Source organism: Oculina patagonica, chromosome 5 (assembly GCF_052425735.1).
Source record: "Oculina patagonica isolate OP01 chromosome 5, crgOcupat, whole genome shotgun sequence".
Taxonomy (NCBI): domain Eukaryota; kingdom Metazoa; phylum Cnidaria; class Anthozoa; order Scleractinia; family Oculinidae; genus Oculina; species Oculina patagonica.
The window spans coordinates 30608408-30631466 of NC_135762.1; the positions used below are offsets into that span (position 1 = coordinate 30608408).

The 23059-nt window shown below is 39.6% G+C and overlaps 1 protein-coding gene across 2 annotated transcripts in view; it reads right to left on the reverse strand.

Moving 5' to 3' along the window:
• Positions 1 to 23059, reverse strand: part of LOC144654314 (uncharacterized) — an 88668-nt gene that overhangs the window by 32766 nt on the left and 32843 nt on the right. The window contains exons 1-7 of one of the 2 annotated variants that reach the window (XM_078514416.1): positions 13008 to 13595; positions 8608 to 8883; positions 7488 to 7664; positions 6301 to 6729; positions 5318 to 5413; positions 4110 to 4199; positions 1 to 993 (exon numbers count right to left, since the gene is read on the reverse strand). The exon at positions 1 to 993 is cut by the window's left edge and continues 3653 nt beyond it. In XM_078514416.1, the coding sequence (XP_078370542.1) occupies positions 1 to 993; positions 4110 to 4199; positions 5318 to 5413; positions 6301 to 6729; positions 7488 to 7664; positions 8608 to 8883; positions 13008 to 13059 (2113 nt within the window). In that variant the 5' untranslated portion in view covers positions 13060 to 13595. Of the gene's footprint in view, positions 994 to 4109; positions 4200 to 5317; positions 5414 to 6300; positions 6730 to 7487; positions 7665 to 8607; positions 8884 to 13007; positions 13596 to 23059 lie in introns of those variants that run through there. The other variant, XM_078514417.1, reaches the window with a different exon arrangement.

Consider the following 23059-nt stretch of genomic DNA (forward strand, 5'->3'; position numbering starts at 1 on the left):
TGCCCTGCTGCAGGTCACCCAAGTCACGCTGTACAGCAGCTAAGTTATATTTAGTACGTGCAACATCAACATGATAGGGTCCGAACTTTCTCAGTCTTATTTCCAGAGCACAATCGAAATTCTCCCTGGCCTGTTGCAGGTCACCCAAGGCACGCTGTACAACACCTAAGTTATTGTACGTAAGTGCAACGTCAACATGGTCGGGTCCAAGCTTTCTCAGCCTTATGTCTAGAGCTCGTTCGTAATTCTCCTTGGCCTGTTGCAGGTCACCCAAGTCACGCTGCACAGTTCCTAAGTTACTGTGCGTGCGCGCAACGTCAACATGGTCGGGTCCAAGCTTTCTCAGCTGTATGTCTAAAGCACGTTCGTGAAGCTCCTTAGCCTGCTGCAGTTCACCCAACACACGCAGCACAGCTCCCAAGTTATTGTACGTACGTGCAACATCAACATGGTCGGGTCCAAGCTTTTTAAGCTGAATTTGTAAAGCACGTTCACACTGATCCTTGGCCTGCTTCAGTTCACCCAAGTCACGCTGTACCTTACCTAAGTTAAAGTACGTACGCGCAACGTTAACATGGTCGGGTCCAAGCTTCTTAAGCTGAATTTGCAAAGCATGTTCATAATGCTCCTTGGCTTGCTGCAGGTCACCCAAGTCATGCTGTACCTTACCTAAGTTAAAGTACGTACGCGCAACATTAATACGGTCGGGTCCAAGCTTCTTAAGCTGAATTTGTAAAGCATGTTCATAATGCTCCTTGGCTTGCTTCAGGTCACCCAAGCCACGCTGTACCTTACCTAAGTTAAAGTACGTACGCGCAACATCAGCATGGTCGGGTCCAAGCTTTTTCAGCCTAATGTCTAGAGCTCGTTCATAATGCTCCTTGGCCTGCTGCAGGTCTCCTCTGTCGTGCTTTACAGTACCCAAACCGGTGTCAGTACTCCCAACATCAACATGCTTGACTCCAAGTTTCGGTAGTTTCTCCTCAGCAAAAGCTTTTAAATCACAAAAATACGCATCAATTTGTATACTCACTACGCTAGTAAGGTAGTCAGAGGTCCAATGACTAAAATCAACCAATCAGATCGCTACATTGCCGGTCCAATATTTTTCAAGTATAGACCGATTGCACAAATGGCGCCCAATAACAATACTAAGAAAATGTTAGCCTCGATAAGAAAATGGTTGCGAGGCTAAGGTTTTCTAACGTATTGTTTTAAAAATTCTGCGCCATTATGCAATCGTTCTGTTGGGCCGCATATTCATTTATACATTGCTCACAAAAGTAAAAATAAACTTCCCTCGCATAGAAAACCATTTCATACTTTTCATTGGTTTGAATGGGAAATTCGGGGAATACTTTTCCGGCCGAAACACCTGGTGGGTCTTTGGTCAGAATCTCCTTCTTTTTTATCATTTCTGCTTTCTGCTTATTTCTATAAAAAAATTCTCAGTCGTGTAATAAATCTCTTATTAACTGCGCTGCGCGCTTCTTGCTCTGCACATGGTTTAGTTTTAGTTTTGTTGGTGACCAGACCCAAACCTCCAATCGGCCATATTTCCAGTCACGCAATGTTTAAAAGCTATAAATCAGTTCCTAATGGAAGCTTTACTGAAAATTTTGGTCTTAACTAAAAATGATTTGTGTAAAATGTTCAGTTGTTAAAAGTTTGACTCAAGGAAAGACTAAATATTCGTGCTTTTGAACAAAAATATTTTAAGCGGACTAAATTACGTCCGTGTTATGGAATGTGTTGACGTTGTAATTTTCACATTCACAAGGCATTGAATAAGATCGGCGAGGTTTCAAGTCACGCAATGTTCAAAAGCTATAAAACACCTACTAATGAAAACTTTACGAATCCTTTGTTCTTTACTTAGCATGTTTTGTGTGAAATAATCGATTTTTAAGCGAAATGTATTTTTCTTGTTGTGTCATACGAGACAAACATGCCCAGACTTGTAAGGTTTACATCATTAAGGGGAACTCTCACTCCGCTAAAAAGAGCTTAAGCGTTTTTCTCAAATCTGATTAACTTCTTTGCTTAAATATTCCTTCCTTGGAACGAGCAATTCAGTGTTTAACGTTGTCCGCTACAGGATTGTAACATTTATGTATAAAAGATAAATAATTAATTGTAGATGGAACTAGTCAACCGTGAAATGTCACACAAGGTGTTTTCTTAATTACCACTTTAATTGTCATTCACAACATTTTTTAACGCGGGTGAGGGGGATGGGGGGGAGGGTGCATTTTTTTATTCCCCCACATGGCTCTCCTAGGGTGGTCACGTGACCAGCACGGATTTAAGCCCTAAGAGCTTCTTGTTAACCAAGCTTACTCGAGAACGTACTGAGACAATATCGACCCTTGGTCTCTTCTGTGCGGACCACGCCATATCGTCCAAACCTCAGGCAGATATGCTCGCGATTGGTTAATAAGATGTATATATCACGTTGGGCCGATATTTTCGCAGTACTACCCAAGTTACGCGGCAGGTTAATAATGAACAACTATTCACTTCATTGTTGGTAGCGACACTGAGGTGAATAGTTGTTTAAGTATATACTAAAACAATGAGATAATATAACCTAAAAAGGATAACTTTAAACTCGATTATTCCTGTCAACGATAACACTTTTCGCACGGGAGTTGCTCAGAGGTAAAAAGAAAAGGATATCCCATGTTTGAGTAGCCAATCAGCGCGCGCTGACAACGCTATCCACTGTTTTAGTATATACTAAGATGTATATATCACATATTTAAGGTGGCTTACTACAGTTTTGAGGGGGTAAAAGGGCAATGTTCAGAAATGTTTTATCTATCTCTTATTACTGTTTGCTATAGCAAACATCATATGCGACATTTTAACAACAAAATGCCAATAAACTTGCTAATAAACAGCCAAAATAAATGACCGAGTGCACTGGGCACTAGTAGTTTCAATGGCGTTTTTCTTAAAATCTACCAGGAATTACCAACTGACATTGTTTAAATATTCATGCAAAATAAAATAAAAATCTCGTAAGACTGATTTTTTGCAAAATAGGAAAATGTGATATTCTCCTATTTCGAAAATAGCTCAAAATCTGTCTTACAGATTTCGAAAGACCATAGAATACTCTGACTGATATGTAAAACTTATGTCATAGTTTTATGACTAGCTAGTGAATTAAAAAAAACGCTATGTCTTGAATGACCAGATTCACTGTTTTAGTGTAAGAGATCAGATCCTCAGGCACCGATATTATGCTGATACAGTCAACTCTCTCTTAACGGATACCTCTATAAGACGGACACCTCCATAAGACGGACACCTAGTGATGGTCCCTGCGGTTTTTCAGTCATTTTGCTGTAATTAAACTCCCTATAAGACGGACACCTCTCTAAGACGGACAACGGACACTTTGAAACCGTCAACGGACACTTTAGAAGTGCTTTTTGTAAGTGGATCGACACAAAGCAAAGCTAGTCAGCGCCTTAAGAATACCCAAACTTACTCAACAAAAACAATCCGCTATAACGAACTACTTCCCTGCTGAAGTGAAAGGGCACCAAAGAGGTCGTTTTCTACTTACAGTATTACTTTTGTAGAGGTTCTTTAAAACTTTTTCTCCAACAAGCAAATACGGTCCTTTAATGATTTTAGTCTTTTTCCAGTTTGCAAAGAGTACAGTTTAGTTTTTAGACTAGAAACCGTAATATTTACTTGAACAAGATAATACATATAGACATGTCACTGTTTGCAACATGTACGTACCGCTTACTTTTCAGAGGCAGTATCAATTGTAAGGAACAAACGAGTCATGCAATTTTCTAATATTATTTTGTCCCAGTTTGTAGGTTTTGCTAAAGTATGCAGCTTCAAACAGAATTAAAACAGACATGTATTCACTGTGCATAGCCATCCAGCTTTATTATCTCAAAATTACTGGTGTCACGTTACCTCGACTCTCTACAAGCCGGACACTTCTCTAAGACGGACAGTTGGGGTCGGTCCCGAAGGTGTCCGTCTTAGAGAGAGTTGACTGTAATCACATAGCGGCCCCTTGAAATGTTCATTTCACAACATTCTCCACCTTGCTATTAGTTTGGCAAAGTGTTTCTTACCTGTCGGCTCTTCGCGTTCCTCTAACTCGTGTTCTCTCGATTCCACATCTCCTCGTCGCTCAACCTGTTCATCATCAGCACTTGCTTCAACTGAAAAAAGAAAATGATTGATTTATTTTAGAGTTAAGTATCCAGGCGAATGACAGACCTCTCCTCAGGCGTTTCGCTATTTTGCCGAGGAAAACGGACAACGACCGGGAATCGTGAGCGACTGGTAACGAGTGCAAAATGCGAGGTACCATAAGAAGACGAAAGAGAAGAGACTTCCTTTTGCCTTCCCTTCCTCTCTTGCACGCCTATTTTTCCTTGTCATAAACCTTCCTTGACGAACTTTAAGTGACGGGAGCATTTTCAGTCAACATTAATACAAACCCATGTCGGTCACAAGCAAATGAAACGAAAGTAATTTGAATGCGTTACAACATGGATGGTCAGCGGATTTACAAAATGTTTACAGGACGGAACGAGTGAATCTGCCTTCAGCTACGTACTCCTGTATTCTGCAAAAGAGTCGTAAAAAGCTTAGACTCTGCTAAAAGCTAACGGCCAGAGTCCAAATCGCTTACTCAAATGATGATTTTTTTCAAGCGTGAACTACGCTATTTATATTACTATCTGTTGTGAGCTGTTAACGATCATTCTTTCTGACGGTTAGTGAAATGTGAGGACCAAAGATGTCTGTTCTTAAGCGGGCGCAATCGCCTCGTATGCTACTTTAGAAACGGCAATTTGACAGGTCAGACAGTATATCTCTTCCTCACTGACTTGCTGACTCACTACATACCAATCGCGGCGGTTAAGAAGTATTTTTCAGTTTAAGAAAAATGAAACCAAACCCTGAGACTGTGCAGAACGGACTAAAATCACCTTTAATTGAAGAACATTAGAAGCTGTTTCATATGGGGTGTAAAAATTATCAAAAGGATTTTCTCATGCTTTGAATGTACCTTTGTGTTTGACATTTTCACTAAGATTTTAAAAGACCATAGAATACTCTGACTGATCTGTAAAACTCATGCCAGAGTATCATTAAGCGCATTATTAAAGAAACCTTGCCATTTACAGTGAAGTTATAAAAGGCCGGATTCACTGCATTAGTCTAAGAGATCACAGAGAGGCACAGATATTATGCTGTCATAGCAACAACTTGAAATGTTTATTTTACAAAATTCTCCACCTTGCTACCAATTTGGACAAATGACTCATACCTGTCGATGTCGGCTCTTCAAGTTCCTCTGACTCGTGTTCTCTCGATTCCAAGTCTCCTCGTAGCCCAACCTGTCCATCATCAGCACTTGCTTCAACTAAAAAAAGGAACACGATTGACTTAATTTGGAGCTGGTGGCTTATACTACGCAAGTAACTTGGTTTCTGAGGACAACGGACAACAACCGTGAAGCGCGAGTGACTGGTGACGAGCGCGAAGTGCGAGGGACCATGGGAAGGAGAAAGAAGAGAAGAGACTTCCTTTCGCTTTCCTAGCCTGCGAGGCAGCTGGCGGTTTTAACTAGGGTTAACGCGCGGGCGAGCAAGCGGCGAACCCCCTGGGGCGAAGCCGTACAATCACTTTCCCTTCCTTCCTTCGGCGCCCATTTTTTTCGCAATACATGTATGAAGACAGCGGCATCTGGGAACAAGGCAGTGGAGAATGAAATGTGCCGGAGATGGGCCTAAACACAGTTCAGAATTTCCAAAATGGCTGATTGTACTGTTTGTAGGTCATGTGCTTTAGTCTTAGAGATCACAGAGAGGCACAGATGTTATGCTGACATTATGCGCACAATCGCTTCCCCTTCCTCCCTTCAGCGCCCATTTTTTTCGCAAAATGAAGACAGCGGCATCTGGGAATGAGGCATTGGAGAATGAAATGTGTCGGAGATGGGCCTAAACAATTCCCAAAATGGCTGATTGTGTTTTGTAGGTCATGTGCTAACTGCACCCATGGCTTTTGCGTTCAATATTATAAATGTGGCCCAGATTTAAGCAATGTTTAACTTAAAGATGAGAGGAACTGTCAGTAATGCTGATGTAGAGATAATCCACTGAGTCACTCATTCCTCCTAATTCTTTGCAATTTCTGTAGACAGAATACGGGATTGGATTTCTGAAGAACAAAAGGACAACATATCGAAACATAGGCTATTGCATAAATATGAGCGCTAAGGACGAGTATGTTAAATGGAAAACGTACCTGGAATTTCCATTAAAGACAATTTGCATGCCGAGTAGTCCTCCTCCAATATAGTTGTTGTTAGCGTTATGGTCTCCATATCAAGCTCGTCCTTAACCTTCTCTGTTACGAGGCACTCCTCGGCTACTGCATTTAGGTGATCAGAGCAATAATCATCCCACAGCCGTTCAAGAATTTTCAGGGTACGGCACGTGACACTTATTTTTATGCTGCTAAGATGATAGTTAACATCCACTAGGTGAAGATGTCCTGTTAAGTGCACATGAAGGTCATATAGTCCTTCTTGTGAAGATAGATCAAATTTTCCCATTGCCTCAATAGCCTTCTCTCGCATATACCTGTTCACCTTTTCTCTTGCTTCTTGAGTATCTTGCTCTTCTGCGTTTTTCCTAATAGCACTAGCACAGCTTATCTTAAAAGACAAACCTCCTAAAACAACAGCAAAAACTAGTAAACCCCGGGGGGGGGGGGGGTACTCAAAAAAGTTTTATACGGGGAGGCTCCGCCCCAAGTTCTAACCCCTTACCCTTTTATACCATTTTTGACAGAAATTGTATCCCTTTCGTATACCTTTAACTGAAAAAAGGTTCCCCTTTCATATACCTAAGAGACATCGCGTGTACTTAAAATAGGACGTTTTCTTGTAATTTTTATGTGGCGCTTAATAAATTAAAATAATACAGCCATAAATTGCGTCTGTTCGAAATATTTTAATAAAAGCCCCTTTTAAATAGCCAAATGTCAGATTTCCATACCCTTTCATATACTTAAACTCGTGAAATCCCTACCCTTTTATATACCTGAAGCCTGAAAAAGGTACCCCTTTCGGGCGGAGCCTCCCCGTATAGGCCATTATAGGGAGTACCCCCCCCCCCCCGGTAGTAAACCTGGATAGGGGACCTTTCATTTTTATGGGGTGAGTGGGGGCTGGTGCATGAGATTTATAAGGGAGGGAGGCATGCCAAAAATAAAACTTCAAAAGTGATGAGCTGGCCAAAAAAAATTGAACAAAACATTTTAAAAATAAAAAGATTATCAACTACATACACAAACAGCTTAAGAAAGAGAATAATAAGAAAACATGGAGCAATTGTCAAGTAAGTAACAATTTAGTTAAACTGGAATTTCATTTAATATAATTTAGACAAAAACCATAACACACAAATTCTCAGCTGTTACATACATACCTCGTTCAGGATTTGGTTGTGACATTTTCCGTTTAAGACCACTTCTTTCTTTACTTGATTCTTTTTTATCTTTGCTTGAAGCTCCAATCTCACATGTAGCTGCAGTAGCAACAGGGTTTTTTCCTGTCTCTTTTTCTTCTGGTACTGGGCCAGCAGGAAGCTGAATGGCAAACTTTCCTTTAAAGATACACAACAATAACAAAAAGAAATGCATTAGAGGGAGCCAGGGGCAATGGATTTAAGTATACAAGGTTAAAATTGAAATACTTGTAATTCTTCTCTTACTCTGTGTTAGTCAAAAGACGTCAAAGCTGAATCAGGAAAACCATCAAGGTTTGACTCAAAAGAAAAAAACGGAAACATGAATGATACACACATGCAGTCATAAATACTGAGAAAAAAAGTTCAAAGCTCTGAGCACATTCCAAATGAAGTTGATGACTAATCATGATCAATGGCTTAAATCATATCAGTCAGTGACATCGATGGCAAATCAATGACTAAAATGTTGTGATTAATCCTTGATTTATGACCGATTTTATCCATTGATTGTAAATACTCATTGATTTGCTACATCTGGTGAAATATAATGGGACTTAAAACAGTAGGGATGGAGAGGGGGCGTGTTGGTTCGCCTCTTACCTTTACATACTTGTGGGAGAAAAGATCGAAGCACTGTGAGAGTAACGTGTCCTGCCCAAGAACATGCACAAGACACCTGGCTTTTGTCAGTGCTTGAACTCAGATGGCGTGATGTGAAGTTTAGTACTTCAATCATTAATAATAAAATACCCAGAGGACACCCATATGAAAGGGGCGTGGCATGGAGGCTTGTTGGAAAATTTGAATTTGAATAAGGAGATCCATCTGGGTGTGGCTCAAGCTTGCTTACCCCTAAAAGATACAATGTTTCATGCCTGATTGGTCTAGAAGGCCAAGACAGTATGATAGTATTTTTATTTCTCCATGTGCAATGCTAAACAAGACCTTGATGGCTTAAACATAATGGCGTTCTGTCCTGATCACCCTAAGTGAGACCTTGATTTAAACCTCAAAGTGAGACGATGATTCCACCTGTCCCTTTCATATGGAAGTCCCCTCCCCCAGAGAAAATAATTACCATGAATGTGACAAAACTGCTCTGCCAAGTCTTGGCGCTGTACAAGTTTATGTGTTAGTGCATTGCACAAAGCCTGATATGTCGCAGCAGAACCTTTTTCTTGTTTCCAATGTTTTAACATGTGATATCCCCTTTCAGAAAGTTGTTCATGAGCTTGATGTATTTCTTGAAGCTTTGAATCATTGATGTCTAGCCGACGCCCAAGTTTTTTCCAGTCTCCTGCAATTTTTTGACCCATTTCTTCTAGTTCCTCATCCATGGGTGTGCATTGTTTTACTACAGAGAGAAATGATATTGTAGTTAAGGTGGCTTATCACAATACTTTATTTAAGGCACAGCTCATAGCTTCTCCAGTAAAATGTACTATATTTGGACCTTCTATACCACTTTATTTATGCTGTAGGGGTATAATATGCCTTTTGATAAGCCCGGGGTGGGGGGGGGGGGGGGTACTCCCTATTATGGCCTATATGGAGAGGCTCCGCCTGAAAGGGGTACCTTTTTCAGGCTTCAGGTATATAAAAGGGTAGAAATTTTACAAATTTAGGTATACGAAAGGGTATGGAAATCTGTCGTTTAGGTTTTTGAAAGGGCCTTTAATTAAAATATTTCGAACAAATACGATTTATGGCTGTATTATTTCAATTTATTAAGCGCTACTTGAAAATGACAAGAAAACGTCATGTTTTAAGTCCATATCATGACTTTCAGGTATATGAAAGGGGTGCCATTTTTTATTATATATGAATTAAAGGGGTACAATTTCTGGCAAAATGGTATATAAAAGGGTAAGGGGTAAGAGCTTGGGGCGGAGCCTCCCTGTACAAAACCTTTTTAGGTACCCCCCCCCCCCAGGTTGATGATCGAGGTCCCATTTTTTACCTTCTACGTCTCACAGATATTTTGGTCTTTTGGTCAGATAGATTCACTGAATGGGGAAAATTATTTCAAATTTATATCTTTCTGCTTATCTAAATCAGGTCATTTTGAAATGTGCAAAAATAAATAGCAGATAATGTAGTATTGTGAAGAAGATTTAAAAATAAAAACATCCTCTTTACTTCCAGTGTGGGATGGAGAGTATACAATAATTGTTCAGCTCTTAAAGGACCCTAGTCAGCCTCTGCCATTTTTCGATGCCATTGAAATTATGGAGATTGTATAGTGAAACGAAATCTTATTCCATCGCTGTTTATTGTGTAACTGGAAGTCTGTTAACTACCTTTAACATTTCCACAGTGATCTCTTTCGTTTAGATATACCCCATGTAAAATACAATACCGAAACTCTTGTGTGTAAACAAAAACAAAGGTGTGGGTGACTGGGGTCCTTTAAGTCTAAGATGGGTGGCAACTTTGACCTTCTTTCAGTTGATATGAGATGGGGTTAACGCATTTCTACCCTGCTGGAGCACCCCACCCCAACTCTCTAAGTAGCCCCTACCTCCCAGTTCAGTGCCAGCTTAAATTCATGAAAAAATATGGCACAGTCTCTGAATCCTTTTAATAGAATTTTTGAATAGAGAAAGTACAAATGTTGCGTTTTGTCAATCTGTGATTCCAGAAAACATCCATACCCTACCATCTTCGGAAACCAAGGGACATGCAGTTGGTCAGGGCAACACGAAGTAAACTGAGCAGGAAAATGGGTGCGAATGGACATTTACAAGAACAAGCAAAAGAGCCCCTGGGCACTCTTACTGACTAACACGACCGGGTCGATCCACAACCCCTTAAAATGCTTGTCTCTGATTAGGCACAAAAATATTTTTGTGCCCAATTGGAATATCCAGCATATATCACACTACTTTTGTGACCTTCTTATACAAAGGTGTTGACCGGAAAACTCAGTTGCTCGACTGTTTGCAATTCTTAAAAGATCGAGTTTTGGTGAAGTGGGGACCCATAACACCAAAGAAATCTTGAAAATTAGCATGTTGGCCAGCGGCAAGATTTCCCAATAGTCCCATGCATTTTTAATATGCATGCATTTTGTTTATTGTAAACAACAGACAGAACAATAGAGATCCTTTGGGACTGAAGCACTTTGTTTAAGTCATTTCTTTGTTTGACTTACACTTACTTTATACTTACCGGTAAATAAAATTGTAGGAAATTTTAATTACAAAAAGTAGCTTGTCTAGAAGTAACGACACATAACCAGACAAACTACAAAATGTTTGCCAAAGCTTGTCCAGACGGGTAAAAGCCTCTAGTATAAAAACAGGCAATAAAGTGCAGTCAACTCCCAATAACACTGACCTTCATGGGAAATTGGAAAAGGTTCAAGTTATGGGGAGTTCGAGTTATCGGGAGTGAGAACTAATGACCAGAAATAAGGAAAAAACGGTGTTTACTGTTTTTCTATTCATTACAATAAATAGTGTACGTTTTAAACAAATTCAATTAGAGTAAAGAGAAGCCAAGTGAAAATGGAACGATACATTTCTAAATCACTGTATAAATCTGAACATAACTTGAAGTGAAACAAAACAAAGCAAAGCAACAGGAGAAGTCCGGGAACTTCAAAGAGAACAATGTCGGGCTACTGGCTGGAGGGGTGGGGGAGGGGATACTCGTGCAGGTATGTTTTGGGTGGGCATGTGCTGCTCCGGGGTCTCCAAAGAAGCACCCCGTTTTAGAAAGAATTTGCATCCAAAATGATACCCTGTTTTAGAAACAGTTGAATTTTTTAACAACCCGATTTGGCTGCTGATATATATAATTTGAAACTTTTTAACCCGTTCTAGAAATTGTCTCTAAAATGGATACCCCGTTCTAGATAGGGAGCCCAAAATCACTACCCCGTTGGGCGTCACACACCTGTCTAGGTATTTTAGGGAAGTACCCCCCGGCTACTGCTACAGAGTTCATGCGATTTACTTTTTCGAGAAATTTAGTCAGTTAATAATTACGCCCTGCCGCTTCTCAACAAATCTATTACTATCGATTATCCTTGAAGTTTTCTAAGGTTGAATTTGAAAAAAATCGGTATCAACCTCCACAAACATACTGAACGTCCGTAGCATGTCAATGGCTTGGCAAAGTTCATGTTTTGTAGGGCATTTCAGCGGCGGCTCCGAATTGTGTACATTTTTATTTCAAAACATATATTCAATGTTTTGGACTATAGTATACTGTTTCTTTTGACTTGTCATGCATTGACAGATATTAAGCATAAAATTATATAGAAAATGACCTAAAGGGAAAGGAAAATTGCTTTGACTTTGCGGGAGGTTCGAGATATAAAAACAGGGTTCGAGTTAACAAGGGTAAATTACAGTAAATGTATGAAGGAAATCCAGGGGAAATTGATTTTGGTTGGAGTTAGCGTAAGGTTCGAGGGTTTGAGTTATCGGGATTCGACTGTACGTTCATTTTTTTCTTCTTGCAGACAAAATTAACTTGTCTTATGGATGACTTAATATATAACCCTACTTGATTATGAAATGCTTCTACTCTTCTAACCAATGACACTTGTCAAAGTTATAGGCTGGAGAGGGGAGACCAGACATAGAAGGGTAATTTAAGGTTAGCTGAGTGGTTGGTATGTCCATAAAAACGATCAAAACAAGTCACTACCACTGGCGGATAATTGCTGTCAATCCCCAGCCTATGCCCGAGTTCCTCCCCCCACAGGCGGCCCAAGCGAACGTGACCCTTACCTTCGAGTGGTGTTGTGTTATAAATATGCGATTTATAAGGGTTTGTATGGGAACTCAACGATTTTGTTTCAAAAGGAATAATATGTAATGTTCTAGCTGCTAATAAAATCGACTAACCTTATTGCCTTGTTGTATTCTTTGTTGTTCGCCCGCTTCTCAGGCCATTTTGAAGCGTTTTCGGTGAGTAAGCGCTGGCTAGTGGTGTTCCACTATAAACGAAGTGAAGGCTGGAGACCTCTGAGCGAACCCTCACCGCGTTAAAGCTAATAAGGGAATTTGGAACCTAGCGCGAATCGTACAGTTAGAACATTAACCTGCAGTCATTAACTTGCAGTCTAAATGGTAGCAATTCGGGGATTTTGCATTGACTTGTTTAGAATTTATTAGCTTTCGCGTGGTGAGGGTTCGCTCAGAGGTCTCCAGCCTTCACTTCGTTTATAGTGGAACACCACCAGCCAGCGCTAACTCGCTGAAAACGCTTCAAAATGGCCGGAGAAGCGGGCGAACAACAAAGAATACAACAAGGCAATAAGGTTAGTCGATTTTATTAGCAGAACATTACATATTATTCCTTTTGAAACAAAATCGTTGAGTTCCCATACAAATTCTTATAAATCGCATCTTGGTAACACAACACCGCTCGTAAGGTAAGGGTCACGTTCGGTTATACTTTATGAATAATTCACATAGTGCGCTTGGGCCGCCTGTGCTCCCCCCCAACCCCCCTCCTACTTACTTGATGCAGGCAGTTGCCTGTGAGAAGCAGTCACATCAGAAATTTCTGCCATCCATCAAGTTCAAAACTCCAACTGCAATTGCTTCATCGTCAACGGAAGTCAAGATGATAGCTCCATGAGACTTGCGGTTGGAAGAACCATATTTAATACTTTAATACAGGAAATGCTGTGCTAGTTCGCGTGTCAACTTGGAAGGTTACACAAGAAATAACTCTTTGCTGCTGTCGTCAACAACATCATGGAAATGCACTTTAAATGCTTCTGACTTAAGATGTAACAGGACGCCTGGGTTTACCGCTCTTGAATCAAGAAGAATTACTACTATCAAAGCCGGAAGATCGATCAACCTTGAAAACACCTCCAAACGTCTTAGCAACGGGAATATCCAATATTCAATATTCCAATATTTTCTCGCTGGAAGGGCTCTGTCACTGAATCTTCGCTACCAACAGCACAAATTTCGCTCCACACAGATGACAACCCAAAAGTTCGACTCAACTTGATCGTGATTCTTTAGATCCCTTGATCCCAGACGCTATTTCTTGCCTGCAATGATTCGCGGGACAATGGGAGGTGCCGGAAACCATATGACTGACGTGTCACGCAATGTAAGACACGAACTCACGCACATCCGTGACTGATTTGCAACACAACCTCGTCACCTGGGTTTTCTACGCCACTGTTTTCGTTCAAATCCGAATCCGCATTACTTGAAAACTTTGTGTGGTATAGTTTCACTCCAACGGACAGTAGATGGTATTTCTTATGCCAATTTTGTAAGAAGTTTTGTTTCATTGCTTGTTTTTGTGACAATTAGCCAACAAACGGACGAAGATAGGCCTTTCTCGATTATGCTAGTAAAACTGGCATTTAATGCTACTAGAAATTCTCGCATAAAGCCAAAAAAATGCTAAAATAATGCCTGATTTCCTTAAAAAATGCCACTTGAATTCCAAAAAAATGCTTTGTTTTATTTCAAACAAAACGTACAAACTCTCACATTATATGCTCATGTCAACAACAGGTGATACTTAATAATTGTTTGTTTATAAAAAAAAAAATATAAAAAAAATTATTAGCGGAGCTCAAAAGGCGCCGAAGGCGCCTTGTGCGGAGCCCCATAGGCAGGCAAATGGTATCCTATCGAACCGAGAAATTTTGGTTGTCGCGTACGATAGTACGTACGCACGGATTAGGCCTGGGAACGAGCTAGGCTCCGGTGGCAACCCGCGTCTTTTGGCGGGAAAAATCATTACTAATAGACATGATTGGACGTCTTTGTTATGTCAAATTGACAGCTGTCAAAACAAGGTTTCCGCTGACCAGTATCACATGATCATATCGCGGGCTCAGATGTAGAACACATCGAGGTTGAATGTTTTTTTAAAGTTGACCGCTGATCAAGTGACATTTTACCATTGAATCGCGGGCACAAATACTTTTCTGTGTGGAATTACATGAAGCGGGAAGTGAAATTGGGGAGGTCCGCTGGTTGCTGTTCGCACGGCTAAATAAAATTTCCACCCGATTCACTCGATGAGCACTGGGTAACAACCGTGAAAATGATACCAAAATTACCGGCTAACAGCCGCTGTCGTACGTACTATAGTACGACTTTATGCCAAAGAAAATGGCTGCCGATTATCGGCTGCACATGTAGTATCGGTAGATGTAGTTAAAACAACCACAGCGAAGTTGTTATGGAGCATATTTTTCCCAGGCGAAGAAAAGGTTTTAGGGCAGAAGTTAAAGTGAGATTTTCACGATGGTGCTTCGACAAACAGGACAGAACAGCTGAGCTGCAGTGTTGGTTCTGACGCCGATGAAGCAGTTGATGATGATGAAGCAGTTGAAGGAGTTGATGATGATTTGTCGAATGCTCTTGCATGAGCTAATGTCGAATATTCAGTTGACAGTGATGAGTCAGAAACCTCTACCTCCCATCACCATCAGAGGTTATGCACCTATCAATGTTAAGCCCGAGGGGGGGGGGGTCGGGCTAACCACGGGATTTTGATCGTGAGGTAGGTCCCCAGGGTGGGGATTTTGATCGTACCTGATGGCCCCAGGGTAGGGATTTTGGTCATATATAGAAGGTTTGTAGGACATCTGACCACCTTTCATGGGGATTTTGACCAATTATTTTGTCCCGGGGGTGGGGAATTTGACATTTTTTTATAGAAAATGTCAAAATCCCCACCCCTTGCCCGACCCCCCCCCTCGGGCTTAACATTGATAGGTGCATTATACAAAGAGCCGAAGATGTTTGGTCAAAGTTGCGCGAGCTCGCGTGTTCTAGCCACAACATTCGAAATTTTATAGGGCTCGTGGTTTGAGAAAAAATGCAATTTCTGCGATTCAAAATCTGGTGTTTGTCTATGCCTGGATTGTGGTCCAACAATCAGTTTGAGTGAGACTTGTGCAATCTCAAGGTAGAGCAAATACAACCTTTTCCACCGGTTTGAAATTTTAAAGGGTAACGACATCTCAGAACCTGTACTCAGTCGACTACAGTGTGAGGAACTATTCCAACTAAAAAGTATAAATCAGCATGAATCAGTGATATTAGTCTATAAAATTATGCTAAGACTGCTTTAATACAGCGACCAACAAGACCGATTATCCATGACTAATCTTATTTAGCAGAGTTTAGTCATTATGTACAGAATTCAGCAGTCCTTCATTCGTTGTGATACAGTAAAAACCCGCGTATAAGAACCTAGACTTTTCCAACTTAGCCTAAATATGTTCTTATAGAAATTGTATTTAGTGGGATTTTAGGCTACTTAGGTTCTTAAACAGGTTCTTAATTTGATTAGTGCATTTATAGCCATCAGCACAGAGAACTACTACAGGGCATATGTGATATGGGATATAAATATTGCTGTATTAAATAATTATCTAGAATACAGTTTAGATGATAACCATACAGTAAATTTATCTTTCCAAAGTACTAGCATGCATGTCTAGACTAAAAGTTTTTTGTACTTTCATATGTGCTTTCATTTTTGTAAAATAAGAACCTACTGAAAGTTTTAGGCTTAATATGTTCTTATGAAAAGGGGGTTTAAAATGAAAATTTTAGCCTAACAGGTTCTTAAATTTTAGGTTCTTATACGCGGGTTTTTACTGTACAGCTGTACAGGCTTTTTTCAATTTTCATGCACGTGCATGCAAGAGCAAGCTTAAATTTGGTTGATAAGACATTTATTACACCACTGAAAAAGATTTTTGTACTTCCAAGCTAACAGGAAAAGGATAATAAATAACAGTATTATAACTGCGAGGACCCACCCAGAGGTTGAGTTGGGCAAGCACTACTAATATTTTTTTCTATCTAACTGTAAACTACGTACAGTAGAACCCCAGTAACTCCAACTCGGATAACTCGAAAACCCCACTAACTCGAACAAACTTCCATTTCCCTTGGATTTGGACACCTTTCAGTCTTATTCAATCTACCCCGATAACTCGAAACCCCGCTTACTTGAACTGTGTTTCGTTTCCCTTCAGAGTTTGAGTTACTGTTTCGGGTTCTACTGTATTGACATTACCCGCCTTCTATTAGGTAATTGTGCAATCTGATTGGCTACACAGGTGCCGTCTATACAAACGGTCAATAAATCAGTCTTATCAATATTCTTTGTTTAATATAACAGTCAGTGGGTTATGCTAAAACATCTCCCTCTTGGTTTCTATAGAGTTTGATAGTTGACTAGGGGCTTCGCCGCTCGCCAGCTATCAGCCGATAGAAAACTTTAGCTCATCTTCTAATTAACAATTAAACAGCAAGCTCAAGGTTCCTACCGTCTTTTAACCTGAAATCATGAGCCATCTTATTGTTTTAGCAAAACACAGTGGCCAGTCTATAAACACATATTGATGATAATATCGCAAGAGTTGATATTTTGAGGATTTGGTAATAAATTTCATTGAAAAACTGTGGATTTGTTGTAACTTTATTATTACTGTAATATTTAGAGATTCTCCTCTCCTCTCCTCTCCTCTCCTCTCCTCTCCTCTCCTCTCCTCTCCTCTCCTCTCCTCTCCTCTCCTCTCCTCCCCTGCCCTCCCCACCCCACCCCACCCCACCCCACCCCATTTTTAATCAATTTTAGAAATTAAGCACCTGTTTCCAAATTTTAGGCTAAATAGGTTCTTATAAGGGACGGACCATAATTTTTTTTGGAGGGGGGGGGGATGAAAAATATTGAAAAAAATTGTTTGCAGGGCCTGGAAAGACAATATAAATTGTTTGCAAAAACGATATGTATAATAAAAAATAGTAAGAATTTCGAAAAAAAATGTTTGCAGAGGTGCATAAACTAAAAAAAAAAGTTTGCAGACGAAAATTTTTCATCCCCCCCTCCCAAGAAAATAATGGTCCGTCCCTAAAAATGGGGTCTGATTTGCAAATTTTTAGCAGGTTCTAACTCGCGGTTTTTTACTGTAGTGCTTTTTTTCAGTCTGCCCGAAGTGTTACTGTTTTAAGTGTTGAACTTGTGAGAAAGCTTCTCGTGAAATCTTTGTTAAGTATTGTGATTGGAAACATTCGCTTCCATTTCATCGAGATTAGGTGCCAAATTTTACTATGATTGAAATGACCGAAACTGGCGGATCTAGCCCCCTCCCCTCCCGGCACCTTATTTTTAGGCCAAACTAAGGGCCGAGAAAAAATATTTTCCAGTCTTGATGATGGACCCTACCCCACACTTAGCTGTAGGTCTAGATCCGCCACTGGACTTGAATCGAAGATGCGGGTTAGGTGCCAAATTTCACTAACTCTATAATTTGGACAAAACTGCAATGATGTTACGGAAAATGGCCGAAACAGAAGACTACTTCTCTTTCCATACAGTGAGAAAAAAAGGTCCCAAACTTCACTAACAATTCTACCAATCTAAAGTGATTCCATACTACAGCGGATAAAGGTAATTCAACTAGATGCAGCTTAGGTCCCAGATTTCACTACGATTCTACGAAAACTACAGTGTCTTTATGGCAAATGAACGAAAAGGCGAACTAGCTTGTACCAGTTTAATTTAAAGATCAGGGGCGTATCTAGCCTATAGGCCCGTAGGCCCGGGCCTACAAATTGTTTAGCACTTCCGTATTTTTCAAACTGTGCAGTCAGAGAGCAATTGATCATGAGGCTGAAGCACTTTCAAGATGAAACAGGAAGCAATATGCAATAAAAATGTTGCTACCTCTCCTTTTACGCCAGCTTATCCCGGGTTCGATTCTGTAGCATAAAATGGCTGAAGTATTTTTCTAAACTTCGTATTTTGATTTTGCTTATAGAAGGCACTTTATAACTTGGGTTTGGATACGGTTGATAAGCCAAATACCGATCTTTTGTACATTGTCATTTCGAACCATCCTCACTTAGCTACAGTTGCCCTTTTTGAGAGTTGTTATTTGACCATGACTCATCCAACAAAAAGTGACCATTCAGATATACCCATGTTTTACCTATTATTGTTGGATGGCAATGGATTTCACTGCGTGCAGTGTGTTTCATGAACGTAGCCACATGAAATATATAATGGTCGTAACCCGGGGGGGGGGGGGGTACTCCCTATAATGGCCTATACGGGGAGGCTCCGCCCGAAAGGGGTACCTTTTTCAGGCTTCAGGTATATGAAAGGGTAGGGATTTCACGAGTTTAAGTATATGAAAGGGTATGAAAATCTGTCATTTGGCTATTTAAAAGGGTCTTTAATTAAAATATTTCGAGCAGACGCAATTTATGTCTGTATTATTTAAATTTATTAAGAGCTACATAAAAATGACAAGAAAACGTCCTATTTTAAGTCCACGCCATGTCTCTTATGTATATGAAAGGGGTACCTTTTTTCAGTCAAAGGTATACGAAAGGGGTACAATTTCTGTCAAAAATGGTATATAAAAGGGTAAGGGGTTAGAACTTGGGGCGGAGCCTCCCCGTATAAAACGTTTTTGAGTACCCCCCCCCCCCCGGGGGTCGTAACAAGTCTGCCTTCAACGTGTTTAGGCGATACATATATTGGTGACATCCATAAATTAGTGAATATGCCCCACAGAATCTCCCGTTCCTTTTATGTATGAGTGAGGTATCAAAATACAGTTGAACACCGGTAACTCGAACTCTGAAGGGAAACGAAAAACAGTTCGAGTTAGCAGGGCCGGGTTTTCGAGTTAACCGACTAAAAATGACTGAAAAGTGGGTCTAAGGAAAATAAACATTAGTTCAAGTTAGCGGGGTTGTTCGAGTTATCCGAGTTCGAATTCAAGTTACCGAGGTTCTACTGTATGTCCATCGTGCCATAACGAAATTGACACACCCGTAACGAAATTAGCACATGCCAGAATTACTGCAGAAAAGTTATAATTTGTAAATATTTCCTGATTTAACGGATTAAATTGTTCAAACGGTAAACAAGCAGACATTGCTTCTATGAAAAAAGGTCCTGCTTATAATTATTTTGCGCTGAAGATTAACGCGGTTATTGAATTGTTGACTCTCGATATATATATTCTTAAGTTTTGTTGCCGTGTCAGTGTACATAACGTAGCAAATCAACCCCCACAAGTCAAACACAGCGTCGATCGTCGCCATCCCCGATGGTTCTTTAATTTATATCTATTTCTTAAAGTATTATTGTTCTGGACAAAGTTAATTATATTCATTCATGGATTTTACCGACTAGTTTCTTCTTAAAATTGTGCAAAAGCTGTCTTTTTCTGTCCTTTTTAGACGTCGGTCTAGTAGTCAGGCTTAGCACACGATTTCGTTATAGCAATAAATTACCGTATTTCTCGTCAGTGTTAACAATTGTGTGTAAGGGCGTTCATATTTGTCAAAGGTTATTTTTCAAGGCGAATTAATTCCTGCTAGAAGATATAATAATAGCTATCTACCGTGTGTTAGCTAACCATGTGAAGTCTTTCTAGATATTTATAACGAAATTAGCACAAAATGTCCTGGTGTCGCACTGTGACACCGGGATTCAATTTTCTTTTTAGTTCATTGCAACTGAAAAAAGAAAAAAAACAGCACGTAATGTGCGTAGCATATCTGCAAACTGAATTTCCGAATTGCATCTGAATTAAAAGATTCGGATCAATTAAGAACAACAACAACCATTTTATTTTGCCAAATTAAACAGAGAAAAAATTACAGCATAACATAAATTAACTAAAATAGGCAAAAAAACTACCCAGAATAGAAATAAACTAAACGAGCTGAGTAGTTACAAAAAAGGAATTTAATTGCTTGACAAGGTTGTAATAAAAGAAGACAGAAATAAACTAAGACAAGTAATGCCGGAGTAATTAAGTACTACGCAAAAAAAAAAAAATAAGTACAATGTAACTAAGTATGTATAAATCGTAATTTAGAAAAGTAGGAAAAAAAACAGTACCAGTTAATGTTTGAACTAAAACTTGTTCATATTAGTTTGATACGAGCGAAAAGAAAATTAAAATACTAAGCCAGCATTAACCATAAGTACTTACATAATGCTTTTTCATAGTTTGCTGGGGAATGCTAACTCTCTTAGTGTTTTTGACAAGGAGCGGGTAGCAGCCTGTAGCAGAGTTTAAACGCTTTATCTCTGGATATCAATTTTCTTCCTCCTGGGGTCAACTCAAAAAAATCGTTTACAAGTACTGAAGTAACAACAATAGTTATGATGACGCTGACGACGACTATGATCATGGTTGTTTTACGCATATGACATTATGCACGCATTCTATTTCGGGTGCGGAACCTTATCGGGCTGGGAACCAGACCCCTAGACAAGCCACAGAGCGCGGGATCCACGAACTTTATTATACACTACTCTTTTCCTCCTCTCAAATGTACTTAAACGAAAATGGCTCACAAGACTTCTAATGTGTTATTTATGCTCTTTTTGTCATTTGTATTGTGAGTTGACCTACAGGCTCATCAGAACACAACAAGATTCATGGGTATAATGATTTTTGGCAATAGAGCACACTGAGGTATAAAATCGAATTAAAGTTAAGATTTATTACTTCTACACAAAAGCTGATTCACTTCAGAGACTAATTATTACCGGCTCAGCATAATTTAACTGTTTAAAATTAACTTATAGCTACTTATATTGTTTCAGTTTATTTTTATATACTGTAAATTCAGGCAAAAAGTACCGACTGCCTAATTTTCAATATTCAAAATAAAAAAAATGGAAAAATAATGCCAAACTGTATCTATAATGCAAAAGGTACATGCACATGAAACTACACTGTATACAAATTCTTATCTCGACCTCGACTTGAGTCTTTGTCAAACTAGTGTCAGTATGACAGCCCGTAGTATACGATGGGGCATCAAGTGACACAATAGAGCCTTAAAAACGTTTGCTTAAAGATAAATGTCTTTTATTCTTAGAATTAGGTAGGGATATTCTATCTTAAATTGAAATAGCCACAGATTCTTCAAGTTTGAAAAATCACTTTGCACTCATGGCCAGCCGGTACAAATTCACCCGCCCGTAGTATACGATGGGGCATCAAGTGACACAGTACAGTCTTAAAAACGTTTGCTTAAAGGTTAAAATGTCTTTTATTCTTAGAATTAGGTAGAAAACGTGTGTCTTAAAGCGAAATAGCCACAGATTTGTCAAGTTTGAAAATTCACTTTGCACTCATGGCCAGCCGGTACAAATTCACCCGCCCGTAGTATACGATGGGGCATCAAGTGACACAGTACAGTCTTAAAAACGTTTGCTTAAAGGTTAAAATGTCTTTTATTCTTAGAATTAGGTAGGGATATTCTATCTTAAATTGAAATAGCCACAGATTCTTCAAGTTTGAAAATTCACTTTGCACTCATGGCCAGTCGGTACAAATTCACCCGTCCGTAGTATACGGTGGGGCATCAAGTGACACAGTACAGCCTTAAAAACGTTTGCTTTAAGGTTAAAATGTCTTTTATTCTTAGAATTAGGTAGAAAACTTGTGTCTTAAAGCGGAATAGCCACAGATTTTTCAAGTTTGAAAATTCACTTTGCACTCATGGCCAGCCGGTACAAATTCACCCGCCCGTAGTATACGATGGGGCATCAAGTGACACAGTACAGTCTTAAAAACGTTTGCTTAAAGGTTAAAATGTCTTTTATTCTTAGAATTAGGTAGGGATATTCTATCTTAAATTGAAATAGCCACAGATTCTTCAAGTTTGAAAATTCACTTTGCACTCATGGCCAGCCGGTACAAATTCACCCGCCCGTAGTATACGGTGGGGCATCAAGTGACACAGTACAGCCTTAAAAACGTTTGCTTTAAGGTTAAAATGTCTTTTATTCTTAGAATTAGGTAGAAAACTTGTGTCTTAAAGCGGAATAGCCACAGATTTTTCAAGTTTGAAAATTCACTTTGCACTCATGGCCAGCCGGTACAAATTCACCCGCCCGTAGTATACGATGGGGCATCAAGTGACACAGTACAGTCTTAAAAACGTTTGCTTAAAGGTTAAAATGTCTTTTATTCTAAGAATTAGGTTGGGATATTATTTCTTAAATTGAAATAGCCACAGATTTTTCAAGTTTGAAAATTCACTTTTCACTCGTGGCCAGCCGATACAAATTCACCCGTCCGTAGTATACGATGGGTCTTTAAGTGACACAGCTCAGCCTTGAAAACGTTGTTTTAGAGGCAAAAACGTCTTTTAATTTTAGAAATAGGAAGGGATCTTCTGTCTCAAATTGAAAAAGCCACAGATTTTTCAACTTTGAAAATTCATTTTGTACTCATGGCTGGCCGGTACAAAGTCACCCGTCCGTAGTATACGATGGGACATCGAGGGACACAGTACTGGCTTAAAAACGTTGTCTTAGATGCTAAAATATATTTTATTTTTTAAATTATGAAGGGGTCTTCTGTCTCAAATTGAAACAGCCACAGATTTTTCAAGTTTGAAAATTCACTTTGCACTCATGGCCAGCCGGTACAAATTCACCCGTCCGTAGTATACGATGGGGCATCAAGTGACACAATATAGCCTTAAAAACGTTTGCTTAAAGGTTAAAATGAGTTTTATTCTTAT